The 22,163-nt window shown below is 46.6% G+C and overlaps 1 protein-coding gene across 7 annotated transcripts in view; it reads right to left on the reverse strand.

Annotated features, from left to right (window-relative positions):
- ANK3 (ankyrin 3) overlaps positions 1-15,858 on the reverse strand; it is a 716,972-nt gene extending 701,114 nt beyond the window's left edge. For 5 of the 7 annotated variants that reach the window (XM_088450469.1, XM_088450461.1, XM_088450460.1 and 2 more), the window contains exon 1: positions 15,704-15,858. In XM_088450469.1, the coding sequence (XP_088306595.1) occupies positions 15,704-15,748 (45 nt within the window). In that variant the 5' untranslated portion in view covers positions 15,749-15,858. The remainder of the gene's footprint in view (positions 1-15,703) is intronic. The other 2 variants (XM_088450468.1, XM_088450467.1) reach the window with 1 other exon arrangement.
- Between the last annotated feature and the right edge of the window lie 6,305 nt (positions 15,859-22,163).

The raw sequence follows: 22,163 nt of genomic DNA on the forward strand, positions 1-22,163 counted from the left end.
TGTCCTATCCCCACATGGTAATGTGTCAGGATTTGTTATATCAGGTGACTAAGAAGGGGGAAGATGTTGTGGAACAACTAATAGTTCCCAAAGCCTACAGAAGAACAGTGTTGGATCTGGCCCATGGTCATGTAACGGCAGGTCATCTAGGGGTAGAGAAAACCACTGAGCGAATAATGCAGAGGTTTTTCTGGCCCGGGCTTCATAAAGAGGTATCTGACTTTTGCGCATCCTGCCCTGAGTGTCAGTATCATGCTCCCAGACCACGTTTTAAAGGGACCACTAGTTCCATTGCCTATTATAGAGGTGACGCAAGTGACAGAGCACCTGAAACAGGCTCAACAGGCACAGCAGAGGGTATACAACCGCAATGTTCGGTTACGCAGCTTTGCTCCTGGGGACAGAGTGTTAGTATTGGTTCCCACTGTGGAAAATAAACTTTAGGCTAAATGGCAAGGGCCCTTTGAAATCTTAGAAAGAGTGGGACAGGTCAATTACAAATTTTACCAGCCGGGGAAAAGAAAGCCGGAACAGATATACCATATAAATCTGTTAAAGCCCTGGAAAGATAGAACGGTACTGTCGGCCGTCCGAGCCCCTCCAGTAAGTCCAGGGCCCTTAGTTCCCGAAGTGACAGTGGCAAAAACCCTGTCGGCAATTCAACAACGAGAGGTCAAGGAGTTTCTGGTTAGAAATAGGGTGCTGTTCTCTGACGTACCTGGGAAAACCTCGGTCGTTAAACATGACATCATCACTGACCCAGGGGTTAAAGTTAATCTAAAGCCCTATAGGTTACCAGAAGCACCAAGAGCATGGTGTCGAAAGAAATTAAAAATATGCTAGAGTTAGGGGTTATTGAAGTATCACATAGTGAATGGTCAAGTCCCATTGTGTTGATTCCAGAGCCCGACAGGAGTGTGCGTTTCTGCAATGACTTCCGAAAGTTAAACAGTGTTTCAAAATTCGATGCCTACCCGGTGCCACAGTGGAGAAGGAGGCGTTGGCCAAAAGTGGGCGTTAGAGGCTCTCAGGTACTACTTGGTTGGTAGAAAGTTCAAATTGATCACTGACCATGCCCCTTTGAAGTGGATGTCCGAAAATAAGGACAGTAATGCGAGAATTACGAGATGGTTCTTGGCGTTACAAACTTTTAAATTTTCAGTGGAACACAGGCCAGGGGGCCTGTTGTCTAAAGCAGACGCGTTGTCACGCGTTCATTGTTTGGGGGCTTCAGTTGTTCCGCCCCATAGGTCGAAACAAAGGGGGGGGATATGTGATGGGATCACTGGTAAAGTGGTCTGTGACAGGGACATTTGTCCCAGATTCCTGTCCTATGTGTTTAAAATCCCCAGGAGAAAGTCTGCAGTGTAGCAGGCTTGAGTTTCGGCTTTTTGAAAAGCCGGTTTGGGACCTGGGGGTTGTGGGTGAGAGGAGAGGGAGGGCTCCACCCACGGCCACTCCAGGTTTTGGTTCTCGCAGCCTGGTAACAGGTTGTTAGGGTTTCCACCTGAGAGTGGCCAATATAAGCCTAGTGTGTTGAGGGCTGATTGTCTCACCTGGGAGAGCAGACAGGGAGTTTGCTCAGAGACACTTGAAAACCTAACTGTAAGTGTTGTGCTGTGCTTTTGTTGCTGGTGAGGGCATTAAGCCCTGCCAGGTTCGGGTAGTGAGGGAACTACCTGTGAAGTTAGTGCCCCGACAGGGCTAGGATTTATATTTATGTTTTCATTATGTTTCTGACATTGGACAATAAAGACTGGCGCCGACCAGCTTGTACTTGCATCCAGACTGGTGTGCTGCTTCCCTGCTGCTGTGTGGGTGTGTAAGGAAGGAGTCCTCTACCCAGGAGAGGGACCCCCTAACCTAACTGTGTCACAATATATATATATATATATATATTATATTTTATACCATTCTGAGTACACCCTCATAGTATAACACAGTGCATCCTAAAGGGTGTTAGTGTAGCCCTGGCCTAAACACATAGGCCCTGATTCAGAGCTGCTCGCTGCCGCTGCCTGCACGCTGTGATGCCACTTAAACATCAGGTACTAGAGATATCACGATGATGTCACTGAGACATGAGTTACTAAATATACCAATGAGACATGAGGTACAAGATATATCACTGAGACAGTGATGTCACTGAGTGATGTGATATCACTGAGACATGAGGTACTAGAGATATCACTTAAGCTGGTTACACACTGGCCGATATATTGGCCGATCAATTGATCGGCTAACATATCGTGCCCCCGTCGGCCAGTGTGTACAGACGATAAGTCTGTGAGCAATGTCGTTCACAGACATATCGCATTGGCTGTGCTGCACAGCCAATGAACAGATATGTCTGCAGATCGCCCGTACAGAGAGAGGAATGCAGAGAGAGGGGGGGGGAGCCGCGAGCGGGTACTACTTACCCGACTCCGGTACAGCTCCCCATCCACAGCAGCCCAGCACACGCTGCTGTGTGCTGGGCTGCACTGAGAAACTGTTCAAGGCTGCTAAAGCAGCAGCCCGAGCAGTCTCCTATGCCAAAGGGGGGAGCGTTCACGTTGATCGGGCCCCCCTTTGGCTGTGTGCCGTGCTGAGGGGCACACAGCACCTCCCTCCCCAGTGCCGCATATGTTTTTTATTTAAGGGGGCGTGGCCATGCATTCTACGATTAGGCCACGCCACCTACACGCTCCCGGCCGCCGGGACCCGCTGCAGCACAGATGATGGTCGTTCAGCGTGTAGATATCTGCAGATATATCTTTCAGGTGTGTAAAGACCTTTAGACATGCTGATCCACTGATACATGAGATACTAGAGATAACACTGAGACATAAAGGTACTACATATAACACTGAGACCCAGTGATGTCACTGAGACATGAGGTACTAGAGATAACACTGAGACCCAGTGATGTCACTGAGACATGAGGTACTAGAGATAGGAACCAAACACAGTAATGTCACTTAGACATTGGGTACTAAATGATATCTGGAAAGAAAAGTCTCTCAGTGCACTGGAATTTTGTGTGTCTATAATCCAATATCAAACAGTATAACCCCTCCTAGTATCTAATATATGATAATAATTAAAATATCTTTATTACTATATTTCATAAGGGGGTGCAATCACGGAAATCCAAGTCAAGCACACCGTTTCCAAAGAAGTTGGAAAAAAAGAAGTCCGTATTGGTGCACATACACACTGACTGACAAAACTTTCAAATGTAACCTTTATTAAATCTATTAAAATGATTAAATGTATGTGCTCAAACAAGTGAAATAAAGTTAAAACCAAAAAACCGGCTGGTACAGTTAAGTATGTGTGAGTGGGTAGGGGTATGAAATAAAGTTTTACTGGGCACGGTGTGTGTGGTGTCTTTATTTAACTATTTATTTTACAGTGGGGGTACGGGTGCCGGCTGCCTGCTGGCACTTGTAGTTCTACAAGTGCCAAAGGGCAGGCATGCCAGCACCTGAAGTCCCACTGTAAAATAAAATAGTTTAATTCAATTCTTCACTTTATTACCCCAATACACAACCCTCCAGGGGTGCGGGGAAGAGCCCCGGGCTTCAGACCAAGCCTGGGGTTAAGGGAGAGGGGGGACCCTTTTTTTCGGGGGTCCTCACCTGCCCTGAGATCCTCGGCTTGGCCTGACAGGCTTGGGCTAAGACTGCTTTGGCCCTGGAGCCCCGATGAAAGGGTCTCTGGGCTGTGGCATTACAGCCCGGCTGTTTTGGGTCCGGTGCTGGTTTTAATTATAGGCGGACCCCTACGCAATTTTTTCCCCCCTAAAATTAAAGCCAGGACTAGCCCTGCAGCCTGGTGTTAGTTTCTAAATTACGGTGAAACCCTACTCATTTTGTTCCCCGTAATTTTAGAAACTAGAACTGGCTGGCAAGTGCGGGGCTGGTTAAGATTTTGGGGGGAGACCCTATGTTATTTATTTTCTAACATTTAACCCATTTTTTAAATATTTACAGGCAGAAACACACATGGATCATAGTGATCTGTTTGTGTTTCTACTAAACTCGCAAATCATAGGCAGGTGAATTTTTTTCACGAGTTTTTACTGGAGTGTTGTCCCATCTCATGAGAGTTTAGAAACTCTCTGCTTGGTAAATTCCCGAATCCTATCTTCACCAGGGAAAAGGTTCTCGAGTTTTGCCGATGGCGAATTGAAGAGAGTTTGCTAACTCTCCAGTATTTTCCCGTAGCAAAGGAGATCTCTCTCCCGAGTTTTACATTAGAAAATTTGCGAGTGGGAAAAAACAGCCCAAACTCTCCAGAGATTGCAAACTCACCTAAACTCGATTCTTAGTAAATTTATCCCATAAAGTACTAAAGATATCACTGAAACATGCCTTGGGTAACTTTGTCTCTCTCTAAGGCTTGATACATCTCCCCCTGAGTGTGTACACCAGATAGGTCTGTGAGTGTGAATGATGACGTTCAGAGACATATCAGGTCGGCCCTGCAGCACAGCCGATGCCTCTGCCTCTACCTGTGTATATGGGCATCCCACCGACCCCCCCCCCCCGTACGTAAATTTAAATGCCCGCCCAGTTGTGATGTCAGGGCAGACATATTGAGCAGCCAATTGGTAAGTGTATATACTGTACCTTTCAAATCGCTGACCAATCTGTTGTGAAGTGTGTACCCAGCATAAGATATGAAATACACTGAGGCACGTGATTCCACCGAGACATGCGGAACTAGAGATATGACTAAAGCTGGATACACACTGACAGATACATTGGCCGATCAATAGATCAGTCAATGTATCTGCTGCCTATCGAGCAGTGTGTACCCGCGATATGTCGGTGAACGTCAGCATTCACCGAAATATCACATTGGCTGTGCTGCACAGCCGATGGACAGATATGTCTGCAGACCGCCCATACACACACAGCAGCAGCCGTGAGGAGGGGCTGCCGGGACCTGCGGGCAGAGATGATGGTTGTTCAGTGTGTACAAACCACCATCATCTGCAGATATATCTGTAGATCACTCGATCTGCAGATATATCTGTATAGTGTGTCTGTACCCACCATTAGAACAGTAATATCACTGAGACAAGAGGTACTAGACATAAAACTGAGATAGTGATGTCACTGAGATATAAGGTACTAGCAATATCACTAAGATAAAAGGTACTAGAGTTATTACTGAGACAGTGATGTCATGAAGACATGCAGGGCCGTAACTAGGGGGGTGCGACACCGTCTCTGCCCCATGGCCCTTGATTCTGGCTAGCAGGGTGCCTCGAACGTCATCCTGAAGACAGGATCGCTGCTGTAGTGCTGTACGAGTGTTCTTTAGACGCTCGACCCTGCAGCCTGTACAGCAGATCGGAGCATCCTCAAGACACTCCAGTCTGTGCTGCACTTCCCAGTGCTGCCCGTGCCTCCCCCTCTGCACGACATCATGATGTCATGTGAGCGACATTATAACGTTGGGCGCTCACAGGGCAGGCTGGCACAAGGCGTATTTAAGCCTTGTTACAGCGCTGAAGACATTTATAGAGATAATCACTGAAATACAATTATATCACTGCAACATGAGGTATAAGTGATATCAATGAGACACAGCAATGTTATTGAAGCATGAGATAGACATATCAATGACACAGTGATATCACTGAGACATGAGGTACTAGAGCCATGAGGTACTAGATATAATACTGAGATACTGATGTCACTAAGACATGATACTTTGATGTCACTGAGGGCCTGATTCAGCAAGGATTGTAGTTGCACTGCTGCACGAAGGATTTAGATATATGATGTATGCAAGCAGGCTATAGATATATGATGTATGCACGCAGGCTATAGATATATGATGTATGCACGCAGGCTATAGATATATGATGTATGCACACAGGCAGCTTTGCAATTGCGATCCTTGCAGACAGGGCCGGACTGGCCATCGGGCACTTCTGGCAAATGCCAGAAGGGCCGATGGCCAAATGGGCCGCTTTGGCTGAGCCAGGCTTACCCGGCAGTACACCCTCCCGGGAGGCGCCTTGCTCAGCAAACAGACGTCACAAATGCGTGGCCGCGTCAAAACCAAGCACCACGGCAATGGGGGCAGTGGGAATCTGGGCCCCCGCTATGGATACAGTCTGCTGCACGGGAGGCGGAGCCACAAGAGAAGCTGAGGCACAGTACACGGCATTCAGAGGAGGCGCACTCCCGGGTTCCATGCTGCTAATGAAACCCGGGCATCAGCTACACAGTGCAGCAGGTAGCGGCTTCACAGGGGACTGCATATGGTGACTCTGCACACTCCAGAGGTATCTCTCTCTGCCATCTCCGCCATTAATTTCCTTCTGGCTCTGATCTCACCTTATTCCTCCTCTTACTCTCTCTTCAATCTCCCCTGATTTTTCTCTCTCTCTTTTCTGTTTCCCCCTATTCCCCTCTTATCTCCCCCTATTCCTTCACTCTGCTGCCTGCCCTTATTCCTCCCGTCTCCATTCTCCCCCTATTACTACCCTCTATCTCCCATCGGAATCAGTATGATTTACCAGTGGTTCAAATCCCGACATCGTCTGCCCGGCAAGGGTGAAAATACCGATCGGCAAAAGGTAACTGTTTCCTAACCCTTTCCCCCCCTAACCCTAACCCTCCCTTAGGGGTGCCTAATCCTAACCCCTGCCGCCTAAACCTAACCCTCCCCCTGGGGGTGCCTAACCCTATCCTCTCCCTGGGGGTGCCTCACCCTAGCCCCCCTTCCCCTAACCTCCCAGGGGGGTGCCCTACCCTAAGTCCCCGCCGTGAGCCCTAAAGCTAACCCTCCACCCCACCCCCGTTCGTGGCTGTCCGCACCCGGCATCCCTTCGACCGGGATGCTGGGCGCGGGTCTCCCGGCGTAGGTAAACTGAATACTTGAGATCTTGACGCCTGTCATTTAACCCTTCTCGGGATTAAGCAGTCGGGAGGCCGGCGGTCGGCATTGTTTCCACCGGTTTCCCCACTGCTTCCCCTCCCCCTATTCCTCCTCTCTCTCCCAGCTCCCCCTCTTTCTCCTATTGGCTTGATTCAATGCAACACGTATTGAATAGCGCCGGGAATGAGCTCCCAGAGCTATTAAATTCTGCGCGTTGTTAGGTCAGAGAATGCCCTTCTCTCACCCCTTGCACCTTAAACAGGGTGTTTAGTCGTGAGAACGGGCGTTCTCCAAATAAACTTCCCGGCGTGATGCTATTTTCGCCGCGCTAAGGGCAGAAAATAGCATTGCGCCTGGACTTTTGTCGGATTTTTGCTTGCATCCCAGGAGCTATGCGAGAAGAAATCCTTAGTCAGGCTTAGCAGTGTTCTGAATTGCATAGCTCCGGGAGCTCATTACTGGCGCTATTCAATTTGCATTGAATTGAATCAAGCCCAATGTCTCTCTCGGCTTGCCCTATTCCTTCTCTCTCTCTCTCCCAGCTTCCCCTCTTTCTCCTATGACTCTCCTGTGTCCCCCCCTCTCTCTCTCCTAGCTTCCCCTCTTTCTCCTATGTCTTTCCCATCTCCCCCTATTTCTCCTCTCTCTCCCATCTCACCCTGTTCCTTCTCTCTTTCCCAGGTTCCCCTCTTTCTCCTATGACTCTCCCATCTCCCCCTATTCCTCCTCTCTCCCAGCTTCCCCTCTTTCTCCTATGTCTCTCCCGTCTCCCCCTATTCCTATCCTCTATCTCCCAGCTTCCCCCCTTTCTCATATGTCTCTCCTGGCTTCCACTCTTGCTTCTCTCTCTCTCCCAGCTTCCCCTCTTTCTCCTATGTCTCTCCCGGCTTCCCCTATTCCTCCTCTCTCTCCCAGCTTCCCCTCTTTCCCCTATGTCTCTCCCGGCTTCCCCTATTCCTCTTCTCTCTCCCAGCTTCCCCTCTTTCTCCTATGTCTCTCCTGCCTCCCCCTATTTCTCCTCTCTCTCCCAGCTTCCCCTGTTTCTCCTATGTCTCTGCCGTCTCCCCCCATTTCTCCTCTCTCTCCCAGCTTCCCCTCTTTCGTCTATGTCTCTCCCGTCTCCCCCTATTCCTCCTCTCTTTCCCAGCTTCTCCTCTTTCTCCTATGCAGTGGCGTAACTAGGGTATTTTTCCCTGGGCTCCAATTTGAAAACTGAGCCCCCCCCCCAACACACCGATATGCGCACGCGTCTAAGGGGAAAAAAAATGGGCGTGGTCACTTAAAAATGGGGCGTGTCAACATGACACACCCCTTTATTTTCACGCTGAACATTCCTATCCATATGCACCTTAACCCCAGTAGTACCCCTTATACAGTACCCCCAGTATGCAGTTGTGGACCCTCTTATGCAGGCCCATAGTAGTGCCCCTTATACAGTACCCCCAGTAGTGGCCCCCCAAATGCAGTGCCCCACGTAGTGTTCCCCTTATGCAGTGCCCCCAGTAGCAGTCCCCACAATGCAGTGCGCCCAGTAGCAGTATCCCCTTATGCAGTGCCCTTTATATGGTGCCCCCAGTAGTAGTCCCCCCCCTATGCAGTGCCCTTTATATAGTGCCCCCAACAGTAGTCCCCCCCCATGCAGTTTTCCCAGTAGTGGTCCCCTTATGCAGGCACCCAGTAGTGATCCCCCCTATCCAGTGCCCCCTGTAGTGGCCCTTCCTATTATTGCCCCCAGTAGTGGTCCCCCGAGTGCAGTGCCTCTAGTAGGCCCCTTTCATAATGCCCCCAGTGGTAGTTCCCCCCCAAGTAGTAGTCCCCAGTAGAGTAGGTGCTCCCAATGGTGCCCCCAGTAGTAGCCACCCCTCCCCCAGTAGAGGTCCCCCCAGTAGTAGCCACCCCTCCGCCAGTAGAGGTCCCCCCAGTAGTAGCCACCCATCCCCCAGTAGAGGTCCCCCCAGTAGTAGTCACCCCTCCCCCAGTAGAGGTCCCCCCAGTAGTAGTCACCCCTCCCCCAGTAGAGGTCCCCCCGGTAGTAGCCACCCCCCTCCCCCGTTGTGCAGATAGGTTACAAAAAAAAAAAATATATATATATCTATAAAAATATACTTACCTGAATCTCTGCTCCTGCTCCTGGTCGCGACGCCGCTCCCGCCCGGGCGGGCGCGCTCAGCATTATGGGACAGACGTCATGACGTCAGTCCCATTACCCACTGCAGGAGCCGGACGGAAGTCCGGCTCTTGCAGTGGGTGCTGCAGCAGTCAATGAGAGTCTATCTGACTCTCATAGGCTGCTGTTTAACACACGCATCGCCGCCAGCGCTGGCGGCGATGCGTGTGTTATGCACAGCCTGAGCCCGCCTCCTGGGGGAGGGAACGGGCTCAGGCTTGCAGCACAGGACCGGCGCTGGAAGCCTAGCGCCGGTCCTGTGTAAATGTGTAGCGCTGACCGCACGCATTGCGGTCGGCGCTACACTGGCTAACTAGGGCGGGCGGACCGGTACCGTGGCCGGCGGCGCCCCCCGCGCCGCCGGTCCAACGGCGCCCAGGGCACGAACCCCGTCCGCCCTGCCCTAGTTACGCCACTGCTCCTATGTCTCTCCCGTCTCCCCCTATTCCTATCCTCTATCTCCCAGCTTCTCCTCTTTCTCCTATGTCTCTCCCGTCTCCCCCTATTCCTATCCTCTATCTCCCAGCTTCTCCTCTTTCTCCTATGTCTCTCCCGTCTCCCCCTATTCCTCCTCTCTCTCCCAGCTTCCCCTCTTTCTCCTGTGTCTCTCCTGTCTCCCCCTATTTCTCCTCTCTCTCCCATCTTCCCCTATTCCTTCTCTCTTTCTCTCGGCTGAACCTGTTCCTTCACTCTCTCGTGACTCTCCCTATTTCTGCTCTCTCCCGGTTCAACCTAAAACTTCTCTTTCTCTCCTGGCTCTCCCTATTTCTTCTCTCTCTCTTCCCACTCCCCATATTTCTCCTATGTCTCTACTGGCTCCCCATGTTCTCTCTCTACCCCTGTTCCTCCTATTCCTCCTCTCTCTCTCTCTCCTGGCTCTTCCTAATTCTCCTATGCTTGGTCCCCTCTTTCCTTCTCTCTCCCCAGCTGCCCAAATTTCTCCTCTCTTTTTTTTTCTCCTGGCTCCCCCCCTTTCCTACTCTTTTCCTGTCTCCCTCTATTCCTTTTTAGTATGTTGCTATTTCAAACCTGCAGATCCATGTAGTATTGATATTGTATACAATATATTGTTTAGAATATTTCTATCTTATAATATTTGTTATGGGCAAATATTCATGTTTGTGTATGTAAATAATGGACACTATTGTGACACATAACGTGAAAAAGGGACACAGATGTAATGTGAAAAAGGGAAACTACTGTGTGTCGTAACATGAAAACGGGACACTACTGTCTGACGAAAGGTGAGAAAGGGCACTACTGTGTGATGTAACATGAATAAGGGACACTACTGTGCAGTGTAGTATGATGAAGGGATACTACCATGTGGTGTAATGTGACTACGGGCCACTACTGTGTGACGGAACGTGACTATGGGGCACTACCATGTGACGTAATGTGAAAAAGGGACACTACTGTGTGACGGAATGTGAAAGAGACACTACTGTGTGGCGAACCGTGAAAAATTAGGTGGCTACGCCCCTTCCCAGCAAGACCACACCTGAATTTTTCTCCGTGCTGCCCTTATGGATGGCGGCACACATGCTCTTTTGTCAAAATGTGTAGTTGCGGCTCTGCTTTGGTGTGCACAGATGTGTCCTCTGCGTTCAGCACCCCTTCCCTAAAAAGTCCTACAGTGAACACTATCTAATTTTCTACAGCTGCTAAACTAGGGCTTGGGGAAAATGCCTTCCCCTTTCTTTTGTGTATGACCTACACCAGTGAAGTGCCAGCTTTACCTATAGATATATGTGCAATCTGTCTGGTGGGAAAGAAGATCTGGTCCATTTTACAGCATCTGGGAGCAAATCTCTATTGTTATTTGCTCCCATACATTCAGATTTTCTGTCCCACCACACGAATTGGACAGATATATCTATAGGTGTGTACATAGCTTAACAGAACCAACACAATACCAAATGTTTGACTCCCCTGCAGGATGTGCTCTGTGTATGTATTTTAATAGAGAATGTGTACTTGTCTTTTGTTCTGATATTAATTATATATGTAAGAGCATAGACTAAGAAGTGGGAGGGGTCAGGAACAGTAAGGGGAGGAGTCTATGCCAGGAGCCAGATGCTGACGCAAGGTGGGCCTGTGTGCTCTTTAAATGCCAGGGCCTATTTTTAGTCCCAGTCTGGCCCTGCTTGCAGATATAGTAATGCAGTAGGAGGCATCACACCTCCTGTGCATTACTTATCCGAGCTGCGTTGTCCAATGCAGCATCGGATAATCTGTGTACCATCGGCCGGCTGTCACAGTTTAGAGGAAGAGGCCAGGAAATCTCTGTTAGTTGACGGAGATCCTGACTTTTTCCCTCCCCGGCAATGGCAGCGTCGCCGCCCCCTCCCCGCCCACAAACGGCAGCAGACTGTCAATCACTGACAGCCTGCTACCAGTATGTGAGCGAGTTAGCAGGACCGATTCTGCAGACTCGCAGAATGGGTCCTGCGCCTGCACAGATTCCCAAACATCAGGAATCTGCATTCAGCAATGCACTAGCGTGCACTGCTGAATCAGTCCCTGAGTCCACTGAATATTCAATATCATCCTAAATGTTTCATCTAAAGGATACATCCAGGCCAAAACCATCTGCACTAAGTTGCATAGCTGACTTGAATCTCCACATCCTTAGTACTTAACTTACTAGTGTACGTCTTCCCAGGTCTAAATGATCACAAATATAAGCGCACGCTGAACTCAGACACAACCACATTTTGATAAGCATGCCCAGTGCAGAAATGTGGATTTCTATGCACCGTATAGTGACTTGTGCTAGACTTTAATAAATCAGGTCATAAATGCAGAAAGTTATTTTCCATCTCATACGCCCATGCATTTTGCCACTGACAGTCCAAAATACAACACAAGGGAATAAATACACATACACGTTTTCTGACAAGTGATTGCTTCCCATCAGATTCAACTGCCTGTAGTATTCCTAAATGTTAACACTGTAAATAATATATACAATAGCATACTAAGGTAAGGCACTTAGGGGCCCATTTACCAATTATCGCTTTTGCAATGCGATCAGGGCATGCCAGAAACGCCCATGATTGCATTGCAAAAAACAATCCTATCGGCCAGATATATCATCCGGGACATGCAGGGACACAGGCTCCGAAAGGATCCTGTCTCTCCGGAGAGCTGCCGGCCAATGCAGGGGGTGCTGCGCATGCACAGTCCCATGGACTGCACATGCACATCCACCATAGCCGGGGAGGGTTCCGGCAGATCCCTCCACCAGCTAATAGTGCGCGGTGTAGCCCATAGGCTACAGCGGCTAATGCCATCTTCAGATGGTGTTAGCTGCGGGGGCCAATGTCTGGAATGTATAGCATAGAAACCTATGGGGGGATGTGGCTGCCAGCGGTAATGGAGGATCACAGCAGGAATCTGAGATAGTGGCTGCTTTTATTGCACTTGAGAAGTGGATCTTCTGTTTGTTTTATTAGGAATCTGAGATACCTGCTGCAGTCCCTCCTTAATACATACGGGGGATACTTAGTATTTGAAGTAAACCCCCGAAAACAGGTGTTTTCGGGGATTATACCTCAAATACACTTTGATAAATGGGCAACATAGAACACTATGCTGCAGAGAAGCTGAACATGCTTCTGTTAAAAGCAAAGAAGGTTTTGTCCATTCTGCAGATGATGTTATCCTTCTCTGTTAGTGTGCATCAACCCTTCCATTCATTTTAAACTAGCGACCCGCCCCGGCTTTGCACGGGAGTAATTTCATCTTGCCAAAGCCCCCTGCATCCCATAACAACCCACGCCATTTCACCACAGTCCCCTGCATCTCACTCCTGCACCTCAGTGTCACAACAACCACCACTTCTTCTGCCCTGCAGCTGGCTGGGGCCCGGCCACTGGGATGTGCTGTGAAAGGCAGGAGGATCATTGATGGGGGAGTTGTATTGCAGCTACCATAAGCATTATCAGCAGCATGTTCCCCGGGCTGGGGCACCTGTGCATATTTCTGCAGCCTCCATGCATACCCCTCCCCAGCTGTCGAACATGGCGATGAGCAATGTCCACTCCTGTTTTCATAATGTACCATGTATTTCCTGGGCTTACTGTTGAGCTTCCTCGCCGTGGTACCCCTTGTCCAAGAACAGTGCTGACTTCCATGGGAGGTGCCTCCTGTTCACTGAGGGTGTGTGGCCGAGCAGGAATATCACGCTGGAGAGGGAGCTTTTCATGGTGGAGTGGTGGCCGGAGTCCGTCTGCAGGTTCAGCATAGGGATGGACATCGGAATCTGATGGTTACTAACCATCGATGTTTTTGTTCCGATGGTAGTGTTTTTACCACCGAATGGTGTTCCAATGTTTTTTCTTTCTTTCTTAATTCCCAATAGCTATGCCTCCCTGCCTCCTTACTGGCAACTGTGTCTGCATTGTCTGCATCAGGGCATCTTCATGGGTTAATTGGAAGAAATATCTCACTCTCTGTCTGCATCAGAGGTGACCATGCTCAGTCCCTGACTCCCTCCCCTCTAGGCTCCTGCTAAGCAACAGGGCACATTGCTATCTCTAATTGGGTGTCACTGTTTCAGAGAGCCAATCAGAGTGCAGCCCACGGGCCTGCAGCGGTCTGTCAGTCAGTCACTCACACAGCACAACAGTTTTTGTCTGTGACTTGCTTAATTCCAAGCCTCAGTTTCATATGCTTCCCTATAGATTGTAAGCTTGCGAGCAGGGCCTTCCTACCTATATATCTGTCTGTTATTACCCAGTCTTGTTCTATTAATGCTTACAATTGTAAAGTGCAACGGAATATGCTGCGCTTTATAAGAAACCGTTAATAAATAAAAAATAAAAATATGCTCTATTGCAGTTTCAGCACCGTGGCCAGCTCCTATACAGCAGCTTGGTGCAAGATTTTTTTCTGTGACCTCCTTTACTAACATTGTCAATGCTCTGCTCCCTTTTGTCGCAGATGAATGGTTTATATACCTAAACCTTCCTCAAACAATGTTGTATAGAATAGTGTAAACCCCATCAAAAACTGTCTAGTGGTTCAAGAGATCAGTCCGAACGAACAGACAAACCCCTAACACGGGGACATATATATATATCACTTTTTTAGAACAAAAAAGCAACAAAGAGCCAGCACTCGCGTTTAGTAAATTTATTGTTAAGGTCACATATGAAAAATACAGATTCCAATAGTCAGCAGCAGCAGCCCGCCCAATGACTGTTTCAACCAAATCCTAGTTGGTTTTCCTCAGGGGCCCCAGTGGAAAACCAACTGGAAATTGGTTGAAACGGTCATCGGGCGGGCTTCTGCTGCTATTGGACGCTGTATATATCATATGTGATCTTCACAATACATATACTAACCATGAGTGCTGGCTCTTTGCTGCTGTTTTGTTCTAAAAAAACTGAGTGCATATATTTTGTATGAACCAGGCAACCACCGCATATTTGAAGAATTTTTTCAGGTGTGCTGTCTTGTCTCAAGAGTAATATATATATATTATTTTTTAACGTAATGCTTATTTCAGTTATATGCAGAACATAATAACTAGAAATTAAATTCTAGGAAATAAGACAAGAAATTCCCAACCTGCGCGAAATTCTAGGTGTATCCCCTATTAAATACAAAAGTTTAAAGCTTAAACGACACATGCCCTTGCTTATACACTAGTATGAATACTGTATATAAAATAACTCCTGAAGGTAGCCTATGGGGAGTCTGGATGGAACTCATTTTTTGGGTTTAGCGTAGTGGATAGTATTAAAACATTAATTAGGAAAATACTTATTTTTTTGTAATGAATCGATCAGATGTTTACGCGATACAAAAAATCCTGTCCAATTTATTCTCTATTTTCCATAGCAAGTGAAAAAAAAAAAAAAAAAAGTTCAGTTGTAAGTAACATAACTTCTAGGTAATGATCAACTTGTCAACTTGTAATTTTCTCATTTGCATTTCATTACACCTAGCTTAAAATATGAGCAACAGTACTGAAGTCACTTTGTTATGTACCATATACTGGCCTATAGATAATCTTCCATTTACATTTCAAATAAGGTAAAGGAGAAATGACAGTTCAACTGCAAATAAATATAGTTAATAAAAAATTGTCTTTATTTTGGAAAGTTTACCCTATAAGTTATCAGGCTCATGCTCTGATCAGGCAGCTAAATAAATCCCCAAAGCTCAGGGCAGTGAAATTCAATTGAAAGCAAGCCAGTGTCTAGCTACATGTGAACATCTGACTATAACAGAGCCACAGAGGAGCTGACACCGAGACTCACTGCAAATGGAACTGACAGGTCCTCAAGCTTTATGAAAACAAACTCACTTCTGTGCAAGACAGCATGGCTCATTGTATCCTTGTATCAATGTTTTTTGAAGCCTATACACAACCACATTCAACTACAATGCATAAAATGCAATGCTGTAGCTTCCTTCTATATTAAACAATCAGCATAATGTCATTTATGCAAAGAAAACAGGACAGTGTGCAAAGTGTGCCTCTCCGGCTGTTGTAGAACTACAAGACCCAGCATGCCCTCTTGCTAGGACTGGCAGTTGCAGAGAACTATTTACTCAACATTAGCAGGTTTCTTAACGTCTTGAGAATGTTGCAAGGTTCATCACGCAGATAGAAAGTAACTTAAGGCTGGAGCTCACCTGATTTCTTCCTTTGCTAGCTCCTGAAGGAGAGGAGGCCATCATGCACCCCTTGTGGAAACTTATTGCTTTTCCCAAGTTACACACAATCACAATGGAATCCCAGGGGAGAAGAGAGAAGTCCTGGGGTCCACAATGATCCTGTGTGCTGTGATTTAGCCGTGTCCTCCCTGCAGCAGCTCCCTGGATACTTGTAGCTGCTATGCCTCCAGCTTGCTAGCATTGCATTACACACAGAGGGGTGGGAGTGGCCAGGCAGCCAGGTACAGATCACATTGCTGCCAACTTCTTGTTGCCTGGAGGACGCCATTCTATACATGTCATCTGCTTTCCCTTTCTGGATGCCTTTACCTGGAACAGTTTTAATAATGAAACTGAGATGTATTCTTCTCTCCAGTGTCTTCTAATTTACCAATATGTGTATGTGTGTATGTAGAAGTTACTTTTACCTTTATTTATTTTTGTGATTGAGCTGCTGTGGTTTTATTGTAAAAGAATGTCTTGTTTTTTAATCACGTACACAATAACAAATAGTAAGCCACATATAACTGATTTTAAATATGTAAATGTTTACATAGGGAAAAATAATATTTTTTTCAGAATTTTGTAGGTAAGTATCAGAAGTATAAAGAGACTTATTTGCTTTAGAATTGTTTAGGGTTAAAATAATTGTATCAGTGTAACTAGAATAAAGGGGACTATCCATTTGCAGATGTACTTCTGAGCGATGAAAGACAAAAGTTGTTCATTTACTAAATGTAATGAACGATCTTTTAGAACTACAAACGATTTTTGCATATTAACTTACTGAAAATCGTTCAGTTGACAAGTCTGAATGAACTACAAATTACAACTACAAACGTGAACGCGCATGAACGATAATTGTTCATCGTTTGACTCAGAAAGTGAACAATTTTTTCAAACGATTATCGTTAAACGATATCGTTTAACGATAATCGTTCAAAAAATCGTGTGTGTATGCACCTAAAGACAGCCTTTGAAAATCCCGGTGGCTGTGCTGAACGATATCTGTCATGTACATGACAGATTTTGGCAAACGAATGATGAACGATATCGCATGACATCATTCAGGGAGTGGATTTTATTCTCTGCAGCGCTCTGTAGCTGCTGCTAATATCTTTCGTGGTTTACCGCATATAAACTGCACAATATTGCTAATATCGTACAGCTATATGTGATAATTGACCAACATGTTGGAGAGATGATAGATGCGATTTATCGGCCGCGGGAGTGCGCATCTATCATCGTCATAGCAGATATAATGAACGATTGAACGATCTATCGTTCATTTTATCTGCTAATGGATAGGCCCCTTTAGAGTCTAGGGAGGAATAATTACAGCAGTGCAAATGTGTTTTTATTGTTTTCACATTAATAACTAATTGCACATTCTTTGCTTTTTATCCTCATTACATGAGCAGAATTTTGCCTTTTATCAACCACAAATTAAGACATAATGGGGTCTATTCAGCAAGCAGAATTTTACTTGAATCATGCAGGAACAAACGTTTCCGCATGATTTACGTATCCCAGCTATGCAGGAATGGGTTAACGGAGAAGATAACGCAATTACATTGCTCTCTCATTGGTCCGTACAGTGTTTAATGTTTTCGGATATTCAAGTAGCAGTAAAGTGTAAAAAAAAAAATCCTTAAAAGTTTACCTTATATAATGCCATCTGAGATTGGTGTTATATAGGGAAAATCCTAATTCAGACAAAAACTGCAGAGACAGCTCTTGTCCAATCAGTCCCTGCAGCCGGCTGAAACTCCTCCCACTCTCCTACCCTCAGTTTGTAATTGCACTGCCGTGCTTTGAAAGTCTTATCATGATAAGTGCTGACAGCACTTGTCTGGACTCTTGCGAATGTGTTTATATTCCTATCTGGCAAAATATGTATAAGGTATCAGTTCAGGAGATCACCTGCTTAGGGCAGGTGTTTTCCAAATTCCTGGTAGTGTTGTCAAGTTCCCTATGGGAAAGCTGTAGCAGAATTTTATTTTTTCTCCCTCATTTCTAAATATCAAACGGGCGTAGCAAGACCTATGGATGCCCTATAGCAAAATTTGCAGAGGGCCCCTGCCTGTGCAAATTAATCTGCAGTTTATCCATTTTGATTGTAAATTATCTAATATCTGCCTGCTTAGCTGATATGCAGAATTAAATGAATGGTGATTAGGATCTAGTAAGTATTAAATATAATACAAAAAAAAAAAGATTAAGGGGTCTATTTACTAAGCAGTGTTAGGAGACAGAGTGAAAAGTGATAAGAAAGTGATAAGGTGCCAGCCAATCAGCTCCCAACTGTCATCTTACAGGCTGTGTTTGAAAAATGACAGTTGGGAGCTGATTGGCTGGCACCTTATCACTTTCTTATCACTTTTCACTTTGTCTCCTAACACTGTTTAGTAAATAGACCCCTATGTCTCCGTAATCCTAAATGTTTATGATATAACATGGCATATAAGAAGGCTATGATTCACTAATAAATCCGTTAGTGAGGGGAGACGGAGCCGGCTGGACCAGTAACAGCAGATACCCTGTTGCAGCACTTTGAGGTGGTCTGGGCTTGGGCCCTGTTGCAGCCCCATTCTATGCACCTATTGTCTGAGATCTGCAAAACTGGACAGGTGTGTATGCATATATTGGGTTTTAAATCAGCTTCCAGGTCTCCAGTAGGATTGTGTCAACAGTCTGGTCTGGAGTTGGATTCTCAGAGGATTGGACAAGTGTGTATCCATCTTAATGTTGGTTGCACACTATCCGAGATATCGTGTGCACGTCGGCCAGTATGTACAGACAAGATGTCTGTGAACGACGTAGTTCACAAACATATCACATCGGCGGTGCAGATATATCCACTAGCGCACGGAGGGGGGGTTTCTAAGTACCCAGAAACCCCCACCCCTGACCAACCAATATTTTTTTTTATTCAGAGATGGAGACAGCCTTGTCTCCATCTCTGCACCATCCCCGGTCCCCGGGCCACCCACGATCGGCTGCGCGGCGCTGCCCGGCGAGGCCCCTGCCAGTTCAGATGTCAGCGCTTCTGCTTCAGGTGGCTTTCATACCACCTGACGCGGAAGTACTGACAGCTGAATCGGCAGTGGACGGGCTGTGTGCCATGCACACAGCCCTCCCAGAGGGAGCTAGACAGAGGGAAGCATCGCCGGAGCCGGGCTCCACCATCCGGCTCACGGACGGAGGAGGGCACTGGAGCGGGGATTCGGGTAAGTGTTTTTTTTTTTTTGTTTGTGTATTTTTCGTTGTATATGTAAGGGGCACTGCTGGGGGGAGGCACTACTGGAGGGCACTATATTGGGGGCACTTCAAGGGGGGACCACTAGTGGAGGCACTGGCACTGCTGGGGGTCACTGCTGGGGGGAGGCGCTACTGGGGGCACTGGCACTGCTGGGGGGAGCCACTACTGGGGGCACTGGCACTGCTGTGGGGTACTATCTATTGGGTACTACTGGGGGCACTAAATAAGGGTCACTGCATATGGGGGAATACTACTGGGGGTACAATATAAGTGGCACTGCATATGGGGGACCACTACTGGGGGCTCTGGCACTGCTGGGGGGGTACTACTGAGGCACTATATAAGGGGCACTGCATGGGGGGGACCACCACATAAGGCACTGCATAGGTGGGTCTACTACTGGGGGAAGTATATGGGGCACTGCATAGGGAGAGGACTACTACTGGGGGCAGTATATAAGGGGCACTGCATAGGGAGAGGACTACTACTGGGGGCACTATATAAGGGGCACTACATAGGGAGGACTACTACTGGGGGCCTCTGTCGCGCGCACCTACTTATATATGTGTGTGTGTAGACATCTATAATGGAAACCCCTCCCTGAGAATCCTGCGTTTGCCCCTGATATCTGTGCATCGGCCGACCGGGAAGACCAGCGGAACTGCAGTGATGGTTGTTCAGTGTGTAAGAACAACTATCATCTGCAGACCAGGCGATCTGAAGATATATCATTCTATAGCGCAGCATCATATCAGATCAATTATTTGCTTTATCCATTGTTTCTAAATTAACATCTGCAAATAAAATGGAGGGAGCTATCTGAAGGGGTAAGGGTGACAGGCCAAAATTTATTATAAGGTCCTTACCTGAAGAGGTTATTCAGATTTTTTTTTTTTTTTTAAGATGTTGCTGTTCAGGACCTTATTGGAGATGTAATCCAAAGTCCGTATCAGTAGTTGTTATCCAAAGACGCTGAAATAAAGCAGGAACTACTCAGAGAGTAACAATGTAGGACTGAATGTCACCACAAAATGGCTGCCAGTAGCTGGGTCTCCTTTATATAGCGCTGTGACCTGCATTGTGACATCATAATGCATGCAGGCAGCAGCTAGAGATGGCTGTAGCTTAGATCAGCTCTGGGCACAGATGCCCTGCAGCAGCACTCTAGTGAGAATAGATAAGCCAGGGCTCATTAGATGGCAGTGTAACTCGGCGCAAGGAGAGGGCTGGGCCTTAGAAGGCGGCCTGGGGCCCGTAGCAGCTGCACTCTCTGCACCTACTATAGCTACGTCCTTGTCCTCAAACAACATCACTTACAGCATTGGATATCTGCAGAATAATTATCTTTTGTTGTGTTGCTCTCCTGATACATTTGACTTCATATATACCGCTGCAAGTATCTCATATTTTGCAAACTGATATAAGGTCCTCCTAATGTGACCTTATTGCTGGACCCTTAATGTCTGCAAATATCTCCATTGTCCCCTTAGCATTTAGACTTAATTAAGACATAACGGCCTATTCTCCAAGGTGAACTGGTTGGTTACACATACGGAACTAACGCACGCTATCTTCAGGTAGCGTTAGCCAGCCGAGCTCCATTCATAGGAAGTACTCGGAGGTCAAGAGGGATCCCTCTGGTGCCACTGGTCATTGCTGTGCCCGGCAGTGTAATTAGTGTCGGCCACCACCAATTACCGTGTGGGGAGTGGTATTTAAAAGTGTAATTGTAATTGCCCGTACACACACAGCGGCGAGGAGGGGGGCAGGACACGCCCCCCCGACCTGCCAGGTCCCGCCCACTGCCCGCCGGGACCCGAGGGCACTAGCAGATGATGGCCGTTCAGTGTGTATGAACGACCATCATCTACAAATATATCTGTCAGGTGTGTACCCACCTTAACATTGTAAAAAAAAACCCAGCAGGTCAGTACACAGTAACACAGCTATCTTAACGAAGCTCTGACAGCTATAGGTACATCACCTGTTGCTTAGGTAATTGTCAGTGGGTACAGCAGGTTAAATAAATGACCGATGATGTGATGAGCTTGCAGTGTGTTTGTATGTTGCCCTATTAACAAGTGAGTTAGTCAGTGATGAAAGTATATTGTTGCAAACAATATATAAAAATCCAATTAAAAAATAAAACAAATGTGATGTCAGTATTCTAACAGTAACTAACTGCAATAGAGAAGAGGTTGGGTCTAAATATGAACCTTTTAAAGTTGTTATAACTAACTAGTATTTTTTTTCTATGAAAAAAGGTGGCGGTACTCACCTATAGTCACATGTTGGGACAGGATTTATAGTAGTTTCCACACACTGGATAAGTGTAATTTCCAACATGATGTCACTGATCTCCTATCTCTTGAACTAGTTATAAGAATTAAAAATGACACACACAAAAAAAGTGCTGGTACTTCTTGTGCAACCAGAAGAAGCACTGACTCTAACAAGAGGAGAATACCAAGTTGAGTTTACTGGCAGGTTATCGATTTCGCTTAGATCTGGTATTTAAGACATCTATGATAATGACACTCCGTGGAGAAATAATCTGAATTGTGAAATGCATTAATGCTAATAATCAGGGCCTGATTAAGGGTGACAGCCTTGGCTAATACATTCATGATTCACACAGAGAGGCAGTAGCAGCTATGCTTAGGAGTCCACACCAATGCACACTGATACCATTTTACAAGGGCCATATTCAATTGCCGGTGAAATGCCGTTATCGGCAATACTTTTTCGCCGATTACGTAATTTCGCGAATCAGAACTTATCCCCATATTCAATTCTTCTGACTTTTCGCCGCTGCGGAAAGTCAGTGGTTCGAACCCAGCGATAAAGTATCACCTATGAATAGGCGTCGAATAAAAGTGCAGAATTGGGGTTTTGGGGTCCCCCAAAGGTAAACTGTGTCAAAAAATGTTTTCAAAGTTCCACATGACACCCCAAAAAAGTACTTTAAGTTTGGGGTGAAAAAAAACAAAGTTGGTGGACAAACTTAGAAACTAGCGAAATAGACTCAGGGGATGGGGTCCCCAACTATGCACCATGTGTTTTATAGTTTGCAAGTGGTGACGGCAGGTGGATTTTTCACATTTTTTAAAAGTTCACATTACCCTCTTTAAAATATGCTTGCACCCATTTTCAAGTACCCCAAATTTGATGGGAATA

Source organism: Taudactylus pleione, unplaced genomic scaffold, assembly GCF_031769625.1.
Source record: "Taudactylus pleione unplaced genomic scaffold, aTauple2 ptg000518l, whole genome shotgun sequence".
Lineage (NCBI taxonomy): Eukaryota > Metazoa > Chordata > Amphibia > Anura > Myobatrachidae > Taudactylus > Taudactylus pleione.